At 38.6% G+C, this 17,681-nt stretch overlaps 1 protein-coding gene across 15 annotated transcripts in view; it reads left to right on the plus strand.

The window, feature by feature from the left end:
* The first annotated feature begins 787 nt into the window (after window positions 1–787).
* The window catches only part of mapk8ip3 (mitogen-activated protein kinase 8 interacting protein 3), a 30,584-nt gene continuing 13,690 nt past the window's right edge, over window positions 788–17,681 (plus strand). For 5 of the 15 annotated variants that reach the window (XM_032588539.1, XM_032588541.1, XM_032588538.1 and 2 more), the window contains exons 1-12: window positions 788–1,779; window positions 7,318–7,438; window positions 7,655–7,725; window positions 8,823–8,914; window positions 9,634–9,657; window positions 11,643–11,790; window positions 12,907–13,138; window positions 13,225–13,327; window positions 14,267–14,385; window positions 14,999–15,010; window positions 15,870–15,887; window positions 16,734–16,791. In XM_032588539.1, coding sequence (XP_032444430.1) covers window positions 1,480–1,779; window positions 7,318–7,438; window positions 7,655–7,725; window positions 8,823–8,914; window positions 9,634–9,657; window positions 11,643–11,790; window positions 12,907–13,138; window positions 13,225–13,327; window positions 14,267–14,385; window positions 14,999–15,010; window positions 15,870–15,887; window positions 16,734–16,791 — 1,298 coding nt within the window. In that variant the 5' untranslated portion in view covers window positions 788–1,479. The remainder of the gene's footprint in view (window positions 1,780–7,317; window positions 7,439–7,654; window positions 7,726–8,822; window positions 8,915–9,633; window positions 9,658–11,642; window positions 11,791–12,906; window positions 13,139–13,224; window positions 13,328–14,266; window positions 14,386–14,998; window positions 15,011–15,869; window positions 15,888–16,733; window positions 16,792–17,681) is intronic. The other 10 variants (XM_032588545.1, XM_032588547.1, XM_032588536.1 and 7 more) reach the window with 8 other exon arrangements.

Consider the following 17,681-nt stretch of genomic DNA (forward strand, 5'->3'; position numbering starts at 1 on the left):
TTAAAATGACTTAATTTGACAGAGGAAAACTATAAAGTTATGTGCATGCATATGCAGTACAGTATAAAGTATTTGCTTGACTATATATTCAGTACATAGTCAAGATGTACTGACTATGTACGCTTCGCAATAAATCATAATGGTACAGAAAAATGTTTTTATTTTCAAGAAAATTAGTCAATTAGACCTGTTAACTTGTTTTAGTCAGCATGAAAATAGAGAAAAAAACAGAACAGAATTAATAGGACAAAGAAATCATGTCAATCCTCAAACTGGGGGAATTTAATATAAAATAATAATTAAATGCAACCACATTTTTTTTCAAAAAGAAGTGATAAATGCCTATATTTTCTGTCCCAATTAAACCATGCACACAATTGTTAAATACTCGGTGAACTCATCATTCAAACTGTGATTTGTACAGCTGAAGTTGTCGAAACAAGAAAGCTAAAAATGTTCCACTCAAACTGAGCAACACACATTCACTTCAAAAATGATATGTTTTTGTGTGTGTTGATCTCCTGGGGTTGCATTATAGGAAAAGGTCAAAAAGTATAAATAGTTTGGAAAAAATAATTATGCCCCACTACTTAATTCAATAATTAATGGAGCAAATAAGAACACGCCTGGAATATAATTAAGAACTTAAACACAATAATATCTTTAGAAGAAAGGTTTCTAAATCGTCCAGCAGAGGTCCACACAGACACGTTGAAGCAGCTTTTATTTTGAAATCGTACAGCTGTTTTCTCGTCCGTGTTGCTTGTCCGACTTGACTGATTGCAGACGGCGTGACGTGGGGCTGACTCGGTCAGCTGGCTCCTCCATCTGAACGGCAGGGAGAGCCTCTCCCAAAGGGAGACATCACCATCAACGCCCGACGCAGCTTCACCGGCGGCCCGCCGGAAGAGGAGAGAAACATGGGCGGAACGCGGCTATAGTGGCGGATCGGGCCCCAGCGGCAGTGGGGAGACGCGGATTATTTATTCACCTATTTATTTATTTATTTATTTCCCCCGCCAGTGTAATGGCAGGGGTCCATGGCTGCGGCTGCTGAGGAGCAGGTGCAACATCATCGTCGGAGGCTTTTCGTTCCTCGGCATGGGCTGGGAAAGGGCCGAACCCCAGGCTGGATCACTCCGTGGGAGGGGGCCAAAGGCTGGGCCGCTGCTGGGGGCCAGAGCCTGCTAAGACTACAACTGATAAAAGCTCTGTGAAGATCGGCGTATTTTATCCAATATGGCCCTTTTACAGCTCAAGGTTATCCGCACACAGCAGCACGCGTAACCGGCGCATCTGCAGACCATGGAATAAGCGCTTCCTGCAGCCTGTTGGAGGAACGACTGTAATAAAATACCCTCTATTTCCCACCCTAAGTGCTGACTGGGGTCGTAACACTGTGACAGTCCAGCCTTACAGGCCTGAACATTTTTTTGGCTTATATAGTCTTGTTTGGATAAACAGAGTGCTGCTGCCACGATGATGGAGATAGACGAGGTGGTGTACCAGGACGACTACGGCTCCGGCACCGTGATGTCGGAGCGGGTGTCGGGCCTGGCCAACAGCATCTACCGGGAGTTCGAGCGGCTCATCCACAGCTACGACGAGGAGGTGGTGAAGGAGCTGATGCCGCTGGTGGTCAACGTCCTGGAGAACCTGGACGCGGTGCTCACCGAGAACCAGGAGCACGAAGTGGAGCTGGAGCTGCTGAAGGAGGACAACGAGCAGCTCATCACCCAGTACGAGCGGGAGAAAGCGCTGCGTAAGCAGGCGGAGGAGGTGAGTAACAGACACTCCTTCATCCTCATCCTCGCCTCATCAGTCACGGCCCTTCTGGAAAGGATTGGTTATTTTAAGACAGTTGGCATCAGTCTATTATTTATCAATATACTTTATGCGTGTAGAGATTTTTTTACAGACTTACATATGTAATAATAGATGCATTACAAGAAACAGCCTATACAGTATAGGCAGAATGTAGTTATTACTGTACAGTGACAGAGCCGGTCCATGGCATAAGCGAACCTGGTTGCTTCTGCTTGGGCCCCCCAGGGCAAGCAGGGGACCTCCACTTTGTTTACTTCACAAACAAATAACAACAACAACAAAAAACCATTACATTCTTAGTCAATAATTAACTTTTTTTTTTTTTTTACATTTTTATGTTGGTTTCTGATTGTCTAGAACAATTTCAAATTCTTCCTAATTTAAAGCCCATTATTTACTGTCAAAGAAACATTTAAGAAGCGTTGATAGTTGTACTGCCTGTAATCAGTGGTTGTTTTTGTATAAACGGATGAACCCCTCCTCCTGCCACCACACACAATCAAACAACTAACAAAAAACAGGTTTTATGCTGTAACTTTTCAGGAACACTAAAAACTAGATATTCATTTTATAGACACATCTGTCAACATTCAGGATCAGTGTAAAAATAAACCAGTTCTTGTCTGACCTGTTGATTTTTTTTTTAATTAAAAGTTTCTCAATCTGCTGCTGGTTCCAATGCTAAGGTATCATTGAATAAATTATTTTATACCGTTTATCACATAAAATAAAGATTGCACCCACTTTCAGTAAAATAAATAAATTAATGGATGAATAAATCCAGTTGAGGTTTCAATCGAAATATTGTCATCTTAATAAAATAATGGCTTTTTTGTACCTAAAACACAACAAGATTTGGTAATTTAATTTATTTATTTTTTGCCAAGATCATTTTAGTAAAAAAAAAAAAAAAAAAATACTTTGGCCATTATTTTAAGATATGCAAGATTTTTGTAGTAGAGATTGTAAAAAGCAGATCAGACTTCAAAAAAGCAGAAAATGCTCATCAATCGCCACAGGCAATAAAAAAAAACTGTTCATGAAACAGTTTTATGATACTTTGGTTCGCTTGATGCCACCCAATAGACCATGCCACCCTGGGCAGAAACCCAAACCCCTCATACTGCTGCTGACTGTAATTTTACAGGGATAGAAAGGCTTGACTAGATGGCTGCTGTTATTCTCTGGGCTTTCCGCCATCAGAAAACCGATATATTAGTAATATGCTTCACTTACAGAGTGCTGTCACCAGGCCTCTGGAAGTATATGCAAATATAAAATAACAGCTCTCAATATGCAAACGCAAAAGTAAAGAAACGATCGGTCTGTGGATTCTTGCAGCAGTAACTGGAGTGCAGCATCACTCAACCAAAACAGAGAAAAGCAGAAAGAGTACAGCAGCGCACATCAACATGTAAGCTATTAAATTAAAGCACATACTCCACCTCTAGGAATTTTTTTAATACCCAACCATGAGACCATAAAGTGCCTTAACTGTAATTCAGCGTTTCACTGGCATCCATACAAGCATCAACTTTACTTCTAATGCGTTTCGCCGGCTCTTCTAAGAGGGTTCCTTTAACAAGTTCGGAGTGTTTTCAGTACAAAGTTGTTGAATTAAACCACTTCCGGCTGCACAGCACAACATATTGGATTTGCAAATGACTAAGAAATGTCAGGGCTCTTCACTTCATTGTAAAAAAGCAACTGAAAGCAGGAAAAACGTGGAATTTTAAAAAGGTCCCAACAACTCAGAGAAGGTTTTTTTTTGTTTGCTAACAGTGATGTAAATATGGTGACTCACAAAGAGATTTGAGGAAACATAATAAAAACCCAGGAAATACACAGCCGAGTTGGAGTTCAGCCTTCACTTTTACCCATCAGTTACGCAGACATATCATTTGATATCATTTAGCAAAGACAACCGGAGGCGTACGCAAGCTAGGCTCCGGAGCTCCCAGTAATTTAAAAGCTTAGAAAACACACGACCCAGATTTTCTCTTCAAGACGCTGTTTGTTTACACCTAAAAAATGTCGGTCCAAAGAATGTAAGGCGAGTAGGCAATTAAGTTATTTACTAGTGTAAGAAAAGTACATTGGAAATGTTCATAAGTAACCAAGCAAACTTCAAATGAAAGCTAGTACGTTTTATATATCTTTTATTTTATTTTATTTTTTCTGTAAACACTTGGAGCAATGGAGCGGCTTAGGTAAGATAATGGATAAAAGGTTAAATTAAGCTCTGCTTTAGCCTGTGCATCTCCTCAGGCTCTTTGAGTTTGTGTTTCACTACTGAACTATGTTTACCCCCCAATTTTCTTATTGCAAATGACCCAACGGAAATTATGAAATGGTAAATGTTGCTGTTTACTTTTTTAGTTTGCAACTTCTTCTCATACCTCTGACCCTTTCCTTAGAGAAACTAAAGGGTCAAGCTGGTGGTCAAGTGAGGGTATCCCACATTAAATACTCATGCAACCTTGAATCGGTTCTGCCTGCTCACAAAGTCGGTGAGATAAAAAAAAACAAAACATAGTACCATAAGTTAGTCATTGGCAAAGGGTTCAGTGGGTCAGTGGTATCCAAAGTCAGCCTTCGAGGGTCGCTGTTTAATCCCTTCCTACTTTAACTTAACTGAATCAAACCATGGTTCACCAGCAGGTCTCTGCACATCTGGATGACCAGCTGAAGCCAGACACATTTAAAACATGCGGACATCTCAGGCGGATCACAAGTAAAACGTTGCCGCTCTTTTAAAACACACTGAAAGAGCGATTCTGGTCAGCACGTTATTTACCAGTGCAATAGAGCGACTATCACAAAGCAACATCAAATGGTTTTATTGTGGAAGTTAAAGTCAGCAATAAATATTGGAAAGCTTTGAGTAAGATAAGCCCACAGTTTATGAGTGACCAAATGAAGCATTTTTTTTTTCCTTCATGGTTTTGATAGAAGAACACAATGCAATGGATAAACCGGTCGTTTTGTCTGACCGTGAGCGGCGCTCGGTGGGGGATGGGATGACGTCCGCACGGGTGCAGTCAAGGAAATCAATAGCGCACAGAGCGCTGGCACTGTAACCCGATTTGAGCAGACAACGGGATAAAAGCAAAGAGAAAGAAACAGGCTGGAGCTTATGGAGCCACAGTTGGACTCGGGTCAAGAGACAAAAAGCTAATAAGAGAAAAAACATGTGGGGAATTTGAAAACACATTAAAACTCTCTCTTGAGTAAATGTTGGGAGGCTGGAGCAAAAAGCAGCTCAGATTACGAGGTTGTGGGGCCTCAGATGATGGAAAACAAAGACAGAACCTCGACTTGTCCATAAATCAAGGCTTCCATTACCTGTTTTGAAACTAAGCTGCCATTTTTTTTTTTCCTCTAATGGACTGGTCAGCTTTCACCACTGAGCATCACATGCTTTATAGTTTCTGTTTCAGTTTTGTTTTCTGATTTTATTCGAATTAAAAATGTTCCTCAGGTTGAATCCTAAACAAACAGGTATGACCCGACAACAAGTCTACAGGATTTTACAGCGATTATGCAGATTTCTCAGCATCCTCCCTGCTGTTGTCACTTCACTCTCTTCACGGATTTCACACGTTATAAATAGCTGAAAATGTGACCGAACTGCATTTAAATTCACTTAGCTGTGGCTTGTCAGGGACGTAAATTAGATCCACTCCATCATCACAAGGATTCCTGATGAATTATCCATCCGGGACAGAATGTACACAGAACCAAAGAGTTTGACTAAATAATATTTGATTTTATTTTTATCCTACTCAAGGTGATTATTTTATTCCTTTGCATATAGCTGCGTCCTTTGCCAGTCTAAGGTGATGGGATGATGTTTTTTGAAGCGGATGTCTCATAAAATTAAGACAGATATCCAAAATGAATACAGTTTTGGGCACAAACACAAAATAAAAAATGTTTTCAGCCTTTATCTTATAAAAAAAAGAAATAATTTTAGGCCCAAGCTTTACAAATAAAAACCCGTTTTTAGGGAAAATAAGTATATTTTGTTTTAATTTTGTGATACATTTCCTTGCAAAGTTATCCATGACCTATTGAACCTCTCTTCTTTTTTTTTTTACATGTAGAACCACAAACAATAATGTCCTGATAGATTGATAGACAAACACAGATTAGCTTATAATTGTGAAGCAGACAGGAAGTGATGCGTGGTTTTGAATTTTTTATTTTACTAATAAAATATGTGTTGTGCATTTACATTCTACCTCTGACAACACTTTATACTTGAAGCATAGCTTTGAATCTCATTGTAGTGTGCATGTAAGAAAAACAGATCTGTTGAAGTCACACTCTTCCACCTGAGCTGTAGATCTCTGCAGTTCCTCCAGAGTTACTATCTACCTCTTGCTACTTCTCCGATGAATCTCTCTCTGCCTGGCCAGCCAGGTCAGGTTTGCGGCTGTGCAATGCTGTTTCTATTTCTGGCGGATGAATTGAGCCTTTCTCTGTGAGATGTCAAAGTTTGGGGTAATTGTTTTCTAACCTGACTCCGCTTTAAACTTCTTTAGATTTATCTTTGTTTATCTGCCGTGGTCGTCATGACGGCGTTTGTTTACGGATTTTTTCTGACAAACAAAACAGCTGGATTTGCAATAACATCAAATTACACATAGATGGACTTTATTTACCGATTAGAGCTACTTATAAGTGCTGGATGCTGCTCGCCACACTTTTTATGTTTTTGTTTATTTAACAAAAAAAAAGGAAAGCCATGTTTTTAATGTGATAAAATGTGGGAAGGTTTATTGGTTATGAATACATTTTGCAAGGGACGGTATTTAAGGAAGTATTTACCTTAAGATATATCAACAAAATCTATAAAATCAATAATTTTATATTCAATCTTTGTCAGAGCTATTTCATGTGAAGTCCTGTATCTCTGCTGCAGAAATAATTCTGGTCTCCCTGCAGTCAGAGGATTACAGCATTAAGCCTCTGTGTACTTACAGCACTGGGGGGGAAAAGGGCGGCATTGTAAACAGCTTTATGAAAAACAAAAACACAGACATGGAGGTGTGGAGCTGTGTGGCTCGCTCCGTACTGCTACAATCTGAAACAAACTGTGAAATGTCTCCAAGTGAGACAAATCAAAAGATGATAAAACCACAAAGGAATGCCTTAAAACTGACCTAAGAGTTAATCAGATCAGTCTGCTGTGTCTCGGTAGCAAATCTGATCACTATAATACTATAAAACCCTTCACTTTTTCTTGAGTTGTATGTTTATTTATTTATGTACAGATGAGGATGGTAGATATCTTTCATTTATGTAGACGGCTGAGTCTATTAATAGGGTAGACAAGCATAAACTTATTCCTTTATGGTAAATTATTGGTCTGCAAAGTGGTGTTTCATTTTGTTTCCTTTTTGGTAATGTCAATTTACCAAAATAAAGCAAATCTAACATTGAGTTAATGTTTTTTTGTTTCATTGTGTTTCTTTACCTTTTTAGAAATTCATTGAATTTGAGGACAGTCTGGAGGCAGACAAAAAGGAGCTGCAGATCCAGGTGGAGCTTTTGGAGCTTCAGGGGAAGCAGCTGGAGCTGAAGACGAAGAACTACTCCGACCAGAGTGAGTGGACGTTCTGTCGTTTATGAAACAAACCAGGCTGCCGAAACCAGATGGGAGTTCTCAAGACGGAGCCTGGAAATAGCCTCTCCTGCTAATATAATGCATCCTGATTGGATCATTTTCGGCCTTAGATTTTTGTCGGGCACTATAGTAATAAAGAACCAGCCATTTTCATTTCATCAAAACTAGAAATTCACCTTTCCTTTTTCCTCGCAGTCACTCGTCTTGAGGAGCGTGAGGCAGAGATGAAGAAGGAGTATAATGCTCTTCATCAGCGCCACACCGAGGTAAACAACATTTATCTTTTGTTTGTGTTTATCACGTTTCTAGGCCTACACACGCTTTGCAAAAACAGAAGCATTCGTTCTTTCACTCGGCATTTCAAGAACAAATTTCTTTCAGCCCAGGAAGTTTTATGTCCCCAGTCACGCGAAATTTGTTCAACAAATATGCAGTAAATGTCACACTTACATGCAACCTTAGCAGTTAATATAAAACAAATGCAACTTCTTTATTTTTTTTATTTTTTTACTTTAATTGTTAGCTTGATCAGAGTATCTATCACAGTTTTAAATACTGATTTATAACTCACTGTTTTCTGGTTTTTAGATACAGCATCATTTCTTTCAGCCTGTGCTCAGAAGGCTTGACAGTGACCTATTTCCATCTTGCCACCATTCAGTCTCCAAAACTCACATAAACGTCGAATTTGCTTAAAATCTACTGGATTTAAACCGAAACATCTCCTTTCATATAATGAGACAAGGATTGAGCTTTTTGGAGATCGACATAATTATGAATGTGGGTAAAAAAAAGCAAGTTCTGCACATTGTACAGTGTAAGAGCTTGTCATGCTGTGGGCCAGTCTCTGTTCCAAAAGCCTTGAAAACCTTTTTAGTAAGCATGTTTAAAAGATCATCAGCTAAATCGCAACACAAATATCCAGGTCAGGTAATATTTAATAAAGGTATACATAATAATTTAAATTTTGTGTAAATAAAATGATTTTTATTCATTATTTGTTTCTATTTTTAGTTTCCCGTTGCATAAAAATAACTTCCATTATAATATACAGTACAGACCAAAAGTTTGGACACACTTTCTCATTGAATTCAATGAGAAGGTGTGTCCAAACTTTTGGTCTGAACTGAGTACAGACCAAAAGTTTGGACACACAGTTGTGTCTAAACTTTTGGTCTGTACTGTAAATAATTGTATTTACCTATTTATTTTTACATTTTAACCTACAAACTGCAAATGCCAACCCTAATTGTCACTGTAGAATATATAGTAAAGCAGATTCCTTTCTATTGGTCTCTTTTCATAACGGATCTAAAGCTTAAGTTTCGTTGCTGTTCTGAAAGTAAAGTGTGTCGCTCCCCAGATGATCCAGACGTACGTAGAGCACATAGAGCGGTCCAAACTGCAGCAACCAGGGGGTAACAGCCAATCAGAAGGCCCCGGCTGTGGACGAACGTGAGTAGACGTCGTCTCGCACTTCGGCTCGTCTCTCTGTCGTTCACTGATGTGTTGATTCGACATGTAACTCTCACGCTGTCTTGTTGGAAGTGTTTTATGTTGTGTTCTGGACATATCAGGGTTTTTTTTGTTGCTGTTTTCATCTGTGTGTCGTCATCGTGTGTTGTGGAGAACAACTCATCTGTCGCACTGATACAGATCAGAGGCAGTGAGCCAAAAATGGATAGCGGCGTTTTGGGAAATCATTGGAAGATAGAAAAGTTTGGTACTCATTTATCAGCTTGCAGCGCTGAGCGCAACACCGCCTCAGGGCGTGAGGGAAAACCAGGACCAGGACATCTGGAGCAGCTTCACTTAAAATGCTGCATATTAGTTTTTTTTCAGCGTCATTTCTCAGCAGCAGTGTCTGATCCTGTAATAAATCCTGATGCTGAAAATCTTCTAAAACACTTGATGGAGCCCGGCGTTGCGCTGTGAACCCCACTGAGGTTTTGCAGACAGCATTATTTAGGAACTAGAGGAAAAGCTGCTGCAGTGAAACCCCACTAGTAAACTGCTTCTAAAGAGAGGAAACTGAAAAAATTCAACGGAACCGCTATCTAAGGATTTACGTGTGTGTTTCTGTGCGTCATCATGGCACCGTCTCCTGTCTTTCACTAATCTGTCTGTCTTGTCTGTCCTGCTGGCTTTTGCTCTCTGTGCTGCTGTTTGCACAGTCATCGCCACACATGGAGGAAAAGGTAAATCCAACCTGGTGCCGTAGCTGCCCTCTCCCCCGCTTCCCTCGGCTGCCTCCTGTGAACTGACCTGCTTGGAGTCGAAACCAAGATTCTCCCTTCTTCTTGCCTTTTTCTGATGAAATCAAAAGGTGTCATGTGGAAGTTTGAGCACCAGAAGTCAAAATGTCTGTCTCTGTAAAATGAAAATGATTCAGTCAGATCACGTCTCAATTAAAAAGTTTTACAATTTTGATATTTTTATTAACTGATAATCATTTGATGGAGGTTTTTCAAAAGGCCATTCTTTAGGCCACGACATAAACCTTCATCTTATGTCTCTCCTTTTTTTATATAAATTGTGATTTCTCTTTACATTTTTTGATCCTGTTTTAGATTTACATCCTTTATGTTGATTGAGCCGTTTATTGCGATCAACAGCCAAAATCATGATTTTTTTTTTCTCTTTATTATTCCTCTTTAGTAGTAAAATTAGTCGTCCTTTTCTTAAAATGCATTTTTATTATCCTCCTTTCATTACTCTTCTCAGAACGTGAGCGTGAGAATAGTAACAAACTAGTTTTGTTAGTAACAGTGAGACAATATTGACATGGAGTGCTCAGACCTTTGCATGCCGCTTGTAAAAAAAACAACTTCCCTTATGCATTTGCTGCATTATTAATGCTTGTAAAAACGACTTAAAATCATGAATGTGCTGACTTTGTATTCTAAAACCAAATTTTAAAAATAAGGAATGCATTAAGCATCATGTTCAGAGTCTTTTCCTAATCTACCTTCTCCTCTTTATCCTTCATGTTTTTGTCCTATCTCGTCTTCTTGCCTGCCATCTTTGTCTGCTGTCGCTCGTGGTTTATCTTAAATGACACAATTTGAGTTTGATCAACAAAGTTGGCTGTTGAGCCTCGAGTTAATTCAGCAGGTTACATTTTTCCTTAACGTTATTAAGGTGAAGAACTGTTTGAGCTGAATTATTGATTGAATTAGACTCAGGGAAGATGCATTCGTAACACTAGACATATTTAAGTTTAGTTTGGACCTTCTCAAAGCAAACTTTGAAAAGGAAAACAACGTCCGTTCTCAAAATGTTGAATTGCTCCTTTAAATGAGCCAGATTTGAACAGTGGTGACTGCGAGAGGCTGTTTATTGTTTGCATTAGCTGATCATTGAGTCTCTTCCATCTGAGGGCATGCCAAATGACACCCAGTCCTTGAATATGATCAAGATCTAGTGCTTTGCAAAAGTATTAAAACTTTAATTTTTATTTTTTTTTTTTACATCTTGCCTCATTACAACCACAAATTTATGCAACTGAAACAAAAAAGCTCCAAATAGCTGTGAGGTAAAACACAACTGATGACAAATGTTGTTAAAATAATAGAACTGAAAAGTCTGACAATCATTTACACTTAGTTTTCTGAACTAGTTTTCTGAAGTGAGAATCTGAGTCAAATGAGCTTAAAATTTTTTAGTTAAGAGTATGTGTGTCAAACTTACAGCCTGCAGGCCAAAACTGGCCTGCTGTGGCAATGTTTGTTCCCCCTGGACCTCAGGATGCCGCAGAAATACAACTTCAAGATAGCAGTCAGATCAAAACAACCTTTATTTCTATAGAAATAAATCAGTGTGAAAAGATGTTCAATATTATTTTGTCTTAAGAAGTACAAATTGAGTCGAGAGAAAGCTAGCTCTCTATTTCATTAACAGTTTGTTAACGAGATTTACCGATACATTCTGGCAACAATACTGTACATTGTTGTGGCCCAAAATGAAAATGAAAATGAGTTTCATGTGGTAAATAGAAATGCAAGCCACACTTTTCAGACTTTATATTTATGCATTGTTTTGTGCCAACGACACACCTTGAAGTTTGTGGTTGTAACGTGGCGAACTTTGACGTAGGCAGACTGCTTTTGCTAGGCGTCGTGGCAACCAACACAGTCTCACATGACTCTCCACCCCTCTCTCTCTCTTCCCCTTCCACCCGCAGCAAAGCGGAGCGCCCGCCGTCGCTGAGCCTGTACCCTGGTGGCGAGGGCATGGTACGTGGGGGTCACGGGGGGGCTAGGATGATGCCCGGGACAGACATCTGGCAGGTCAGCGAGCTCGGCCATTCCACCTTCAGCTCCGCCTCTCAGGTGGGACAGACGGGGAGGGAGGGGGGACGCCCTGTCCTCGTCCACAGCTCCCTGTCAACAGCCGGGGAAGTGGAGGACGGAGGGGCTGGCATCACTGCTGCGCTCTCACCACTCCTCCCACGCCTGCTTGTGTCACTCATAGAGAAACAAAGGTTTTCAACCACATCAGCCACGAATCCAATCCGCTCCTTTAAAATCTAATTTGTATGTTTATGAACATTGACTCAAGCATGCAGGGATCACGATTATTTGGGTCATTTTCGTGCAGTTTTTTTTTTTTGTAACTGTGTGATTATTTTACTGTGGGGCTTCCACCATGTGTCGTCGTGCTACGCCTTTCGTACACATGTAGTAATTTTTTTAATGCTTTTAATTTAAAAGTTTGTGATTGTTATGTTTGTTTGACTGCAAGAGAAACTAAAAGTCCTTAAAGATAGTCCTTAATGTTCTAAGTGGACTTTGGTCAATGCTGTGTTTTAATTAGCATCTAGCAATTTAACGCTTATCCAAGATATAACAAAGAACATTGTATTTATTTGTGAGCAGGGTTGCCAATGAAAGCATTTCTTAGCTGTAGCGCCAATATAAAGTAGAACACATAAAAATAGCATAACAAATTCCCAATATTATTATTCCTGTTTACAATCATTTTAGCCAATACAGCACAGATAGACGCTGCAGCAAATGAGAAAAGCAGCCATTCAAAACTCTCACGAGTCATTGCTTTAAAATGCTCTTGGATTATTTACAGCTTGTTAGCTGATTTTATTTTTTTTTCTCTGGAAGCACCAATTTCAATTTGATAGCAGTATTTATTTGCAGGTCATAGGTTGCTAAATGCAAAATTAAACCAATATTAATTAATCATTTGTTGATTTTCGCTAACTACTTCAGGCTTCATCTTTGAAATGACTTAGGTATTTTTGAGCTTTTATAAAGATTTAAGATGAGAACTATATCTAAGAAAGTTTTATTTTAAGATACTGGTCTAACTCTAGAATAAATTAATATAAAAATCTGATTGTAGTTTGTATTCTTAGCTCTTAGTTGAAAATCAAAAATATTTGTAATGATCCTCACATAATATGTTCATCATCTCTACCGCCGCTCATCCAGGAGGACGAATCGGAGTCTGACTCGGTTGCAGCCACACCCAGCAGCACAGGAAGCAAGTCCAACACGCCCACCTCCTCCGTCCCCTCCGCCACCATCACCCCCATCAACGAGGGCTTCCCCCCGCACTGCGACTTCGACACGATGCGCGCCGGGAACCGCAGGAAAGGCGCCAAGCGTCTCAGTCGCAACATGGAGGTGCAGGTTTCCCAGGAAACCAGGAACGTCAGCATCGGTGAGAGGACGTCGCTTCCGTCTCATCTCCTGTCGCTTACAGTTCAGGAAAGATGTCATAACGGCTGCTGTGTGACTCCTCTCCAGGTATGGGAAGCAGTGACGAATGGTCCGAATTTCAGGAAATAATCGACTCCACCCCAGAGCTGGAGATGGGAATGGATTCCAGGGTTTATGGAGTTGGAAACAGGTAAAAATCCAAAGCAACTATTGAGAATCCATTTATTGTTCTAAGATTTTTTTGCAAGTAAAAATCTGAAAGGTGTGCTGAGTATTTGAATTAAGCACCCTTTACTCTAATAAAGCATAATCAGCATCAAGACCTTTGAACACACCAGACAGATAAAACAGTGGAAAAGTTGAGAGCAGGGTCAGGTCATGAAACAACATAAATACGAATCACTGTTCAACCCAGCATCCAAGCATATAATGATCAGCAAACAGCCTGAACCAAAACATATTCTTGTGTTAAAGTGGCCCAGTCAAAGTCCAGACGTAAATTAATTTGACAAACCGTGCATGGAGGAACTGAAAATGTACATTCAGAGAGTTTTTCTTTCCAAGGTGACTGAGCTTGAGTTATTTTACAAAACAGAATTAGAAAAATTGTTAGTACGTAGATGTGGAAAGTTGATAACAGACATATCCCCAAAAAAACTGTAACTGCTGCAAAGTGTGGACTTTCAAAGTATTATTCCACAAAGTTGGGTACTTGGTCCTTCGATTGCCGGTCGCCAATATACCAATATTGGGTACTTTTAGATGTCATTTCCCTTCCAGATCATAATTATCTACCTCCTTCTGTTGGTTCATCACACAAAACACTTAAAAGGATTTTTATTGATTTCATTTGGGATTTTGTTTTTAGTGAATACATTTTAAAACATTCTACAGATATGAAAACGTTTGCATGTCACTACGTATATCTGGGTGTTTACATCAGGACAGTTTTTGCCTTCCAATAATAAATAAGCCTTAGTCCAGGATTTTCCTCTTACAAAAGAAATGCTTGAATCGTTGATGTAAGATTCGGAACTGAAACAGTCAGGTTGTTCGTGGTAGGAGGGATTTTCTTGTGTATACATGGCCCAGGAAAATTATAATTTTTCCACTGATTATTTCCCCCCAGTCCTTCTCAAGGGATTGTTAACGAGGCATTCGGCATCAACACGGACTCACTGTACCACGAGATCAAAGACGCAAAGTCGGACATCATCGGGGACGTCGACGCCGGTGCCGAGCTGCTGGGTACTGCCAACGATTTCATGTTTCTGTCGCATTATCGCTGGTTTTATGTTTCATAACAGGCCAAAATGAGACGTTACTCTGGTGCTACTCGGATGCCTGGCCGTGTTGCACCAGTTGTCTAGGATTTAGCAGAGAAATATTCTTCTTGCGAGGCTGGGAATGTGGTTTTCTTTGCATGGAAAGCTGGAGCAGGGCATCACTGCAACGCCATCCACAAAAACGTGCAATCTCACACACTGTTAACCCCAGCAGTCCATTCATTCAGTGCTACTTTCATTATTTCTTTGTTATACCAAATTGCTTGTTTTTCACCCTATTTTATTATGAAGCAATGGAGGGTTTATTAAATTACAAGACGTTTGGTTCATTCTCGATTTCATCACAATCATTATTTATCCTAAAGGCCCATTGTTTCTCTCAGCTTCGATATTTGTGCAGTTTAAATGTATATTTCTTTCAGTTTCTGTTTCTGGGATTTTCCTGGTCGTGCTTTGCGACTTATTCAAACTGTTTGAATTTTCCGCAGCAGGGAGAAATTTGACCCGTGTTAACCTTTCACCCATTTCTTTTTTTGTTTCTTCCTTTTATGTGCGTCTGCTGGTGACTCCCATAGGCGAGTTTTCAGGTGTGTATCTTTTCAAGTGTACTCTTCAAATTCAAAACTAATCTTTCCCAGAGGAGACATTACTCTGTCCATAATTTAGTTTTAAATATCAATTATTTTAATGAACTGCCTGATCAAGCTGCTGGAAAAATCCAAATCTGCCTCTTTTATATTTTTTTTTAAATGATTTTCAAAATCAGCAGACCTAACATTGTGAGTAATTTTTAAATTCTAACATTTAGAACCTTTTAATTCTTTATTGTCAAGACTTGACAATAAAGAAAATGATTTCCTTATTCAAGTCCTTTTGGGTTTTTGGTGCACCGTATGTACAGCTAATATCCTCTTATTGTATTTGTGTTGCTTTATAAAGAGCAAAACGGCCAAAAGTTGCAATGATCTGCCTGATAAGTAGTTAAAAAAAATTACTGTTTGGTCAACAAACATCGAAAAACCTCGCATCGATTTACTTCGTCCTCTGCTTTGTGGAAGTCTGTCACATGAGATCCCATTAAAATACACATGAAAATCTAAAACAAATATAAAACAGTTGAGTTTATGATTTAAAGGTAATCCTGAAACATTGCATCCATGAAAGCGGTGAAGCTGGCATGGAGAACAATGAATGAATGCTTATCAAACTGAAGCGCATCACAACAGCCTTTAGCAGTAGTGTGTTTTAATGGAATCAAAAAGAAATGTGATGATAGTATAATAAATCCTCTGCTTTCAAATGAATACATTTGAGCTGCAACACTTTTAACAAACTCCTCCGGCTTCACTTCAAATCAATAAATGCTTCTCTTCAACTCCTCTCCTTTTCTTTCTTGTCTCTAATCGTTTCTCTTCCTCCTGCCGTTTCTTCTTCTTTTGCCTGCAGTCCGTGACGATTTCTTCGGTAAGGTGTCGACGCTCACGCTCACATTTTCTAGTTAAATCCTTCCTGACTTATTTACATATCATTCTGTTTTTCCCTTTTTAAAATCTGGCTTGTGTCTCTTTTTGTGTACGTTTTTTTTTTTTTGTTGCCAATTTTGCATATTACACCTTTACAGTTTTTCATATCTGTCAACAAAATAATCATAGCAGCATCTGCCTGCTAAAGACTGGTGTCTCTAAATACCATCTCAACGTCAAAGTTTTATTACCAGGGGCAAGGACATATAAATAGGTCATTTTGATTCTTTCTTTCATTAAAACTAGCTCTTTAAAACACAGAAAGTTCTGTGTTTTAAACTGCAAACAAAAGGCAAACACAGGTTTGTTTTCGACATGCCCTCATTCATGATGTTCAGTTTCGGTTGAGATTTTTTGCTTAAAAAGCTTGTAGCTTGGCTTTTTCTCACATTGTGCCCGCTGCTTTCACTTTTGCTGTTTTTTTTTTCTTTTCTAAATGACAGAAGAAATTAATGTATGGCTGTTAGCTAGAGCATGGCATTACTAAGTTGTGTGGTTAAGAAAGCAAACCATTTTTACATTGTTGTTGAAGCTGCTCAGGAAAAATAATAACAAGACAGCAGTGCCAATATTTTTGGTGTGTAGACTGGAATATTTATTAATGTTTCATAAGATGGTATCTTATCCTACAAATATACTGTACTTCTAATTATTAGAATTACATTTAAAAAGAATAATAAAAAAGTTTGAAACTAAATTAAGGGGGTTTAGTTAAGAATCAGTTGTTGCCTCAGGCTTTGTTTAGTGTCTATGACGAGTTATAGAGAAATAAATGTGTCTGTTTCAGGGATGGGAAAGGAGGTGGAAAATCTTCTGACGGAGAACAAACAGCTTCTAGAGACCAAGTAAGGATGATCCTGCTAATGAATTCATATCAGTCTTCTGATATGAATTAAAAAAATAGTAACTGTGTGTGTTGTCTTAAAAAAGCATCTTTGTAACTTTGTTTTTTACATGAACAATTGCATTCAAACGTTTAAAAGAAACTCTGTGGCATTGTGTAAGTGTAGGCATGACCTAAAAATGTGTCTGAAATGTTTTTATGCAGTACTTCATTTTTTAAACGTTTGTCAGGGTCTGAAGCTTTTAATTCTTAATCCCTGACTTCCTGTTCCCGTGAGGTGCAAATAGACTACTTCTCTTTGCTAATTTTCAAAATGGGAAAGACATGAAAACATGTCCAAAAAGTGGGAAAGATTAGTTTTGATCATTTTAATGACTACAAGTAAATAACTATTTGCCAAACGCAAGATTAAAAAGTTATTTTAATCATAAAATAACTCAGTAGTTATCAGTAATTCAACTCAAACAGTGAAATTTGTGTATTATATTTATTTATTATTTATTAGGGTGATTTATTTCCTGAATTAAATTCAGTGAATTTAATTCTGTTCGTTTGATAAATATAACTTGTAACCCAAATTCACTTCTCATAAAATGTTAATATTATGTAGCCCCAATAAAATCTAAGACTACTAAGTCGCAAAAGGACATCGTTATAGAAGCTGTCAATTCATAGGCAATATAAAATATATGTGGAAAGTTGAGTGGAAGGAGAAAGTATGGTAGAAAATAAAACACAAGCAACAGGGATACCATTAGATTAGTTTGTCTTGAGAGGATTTCATTCTATGATCATCAAAACTGAGAGAAATAAACACTTTCTGTATTTACTGTTGATATTTTTTTCATTTTGGAATTGGATTATGCAAATAAATGTTAAAGATTTTCAGTG

This window comes from Xiphophorus hellerii, chromosome 16 (genome assembly GCF_003331165.1).
Source record: "Xiphophorus hellerii strain 12219 chromosome 16, Xiphophorus_hellerii-4.1, whole genome shotgun sequence".
Classification (NCBI taxonomy): Eukaryota; Metazoa; Chordata; class Actinopteri; order Cyprinodontiformes; family Poeciliidae; genus Xiphophorus; species Xiphophorus hellerii.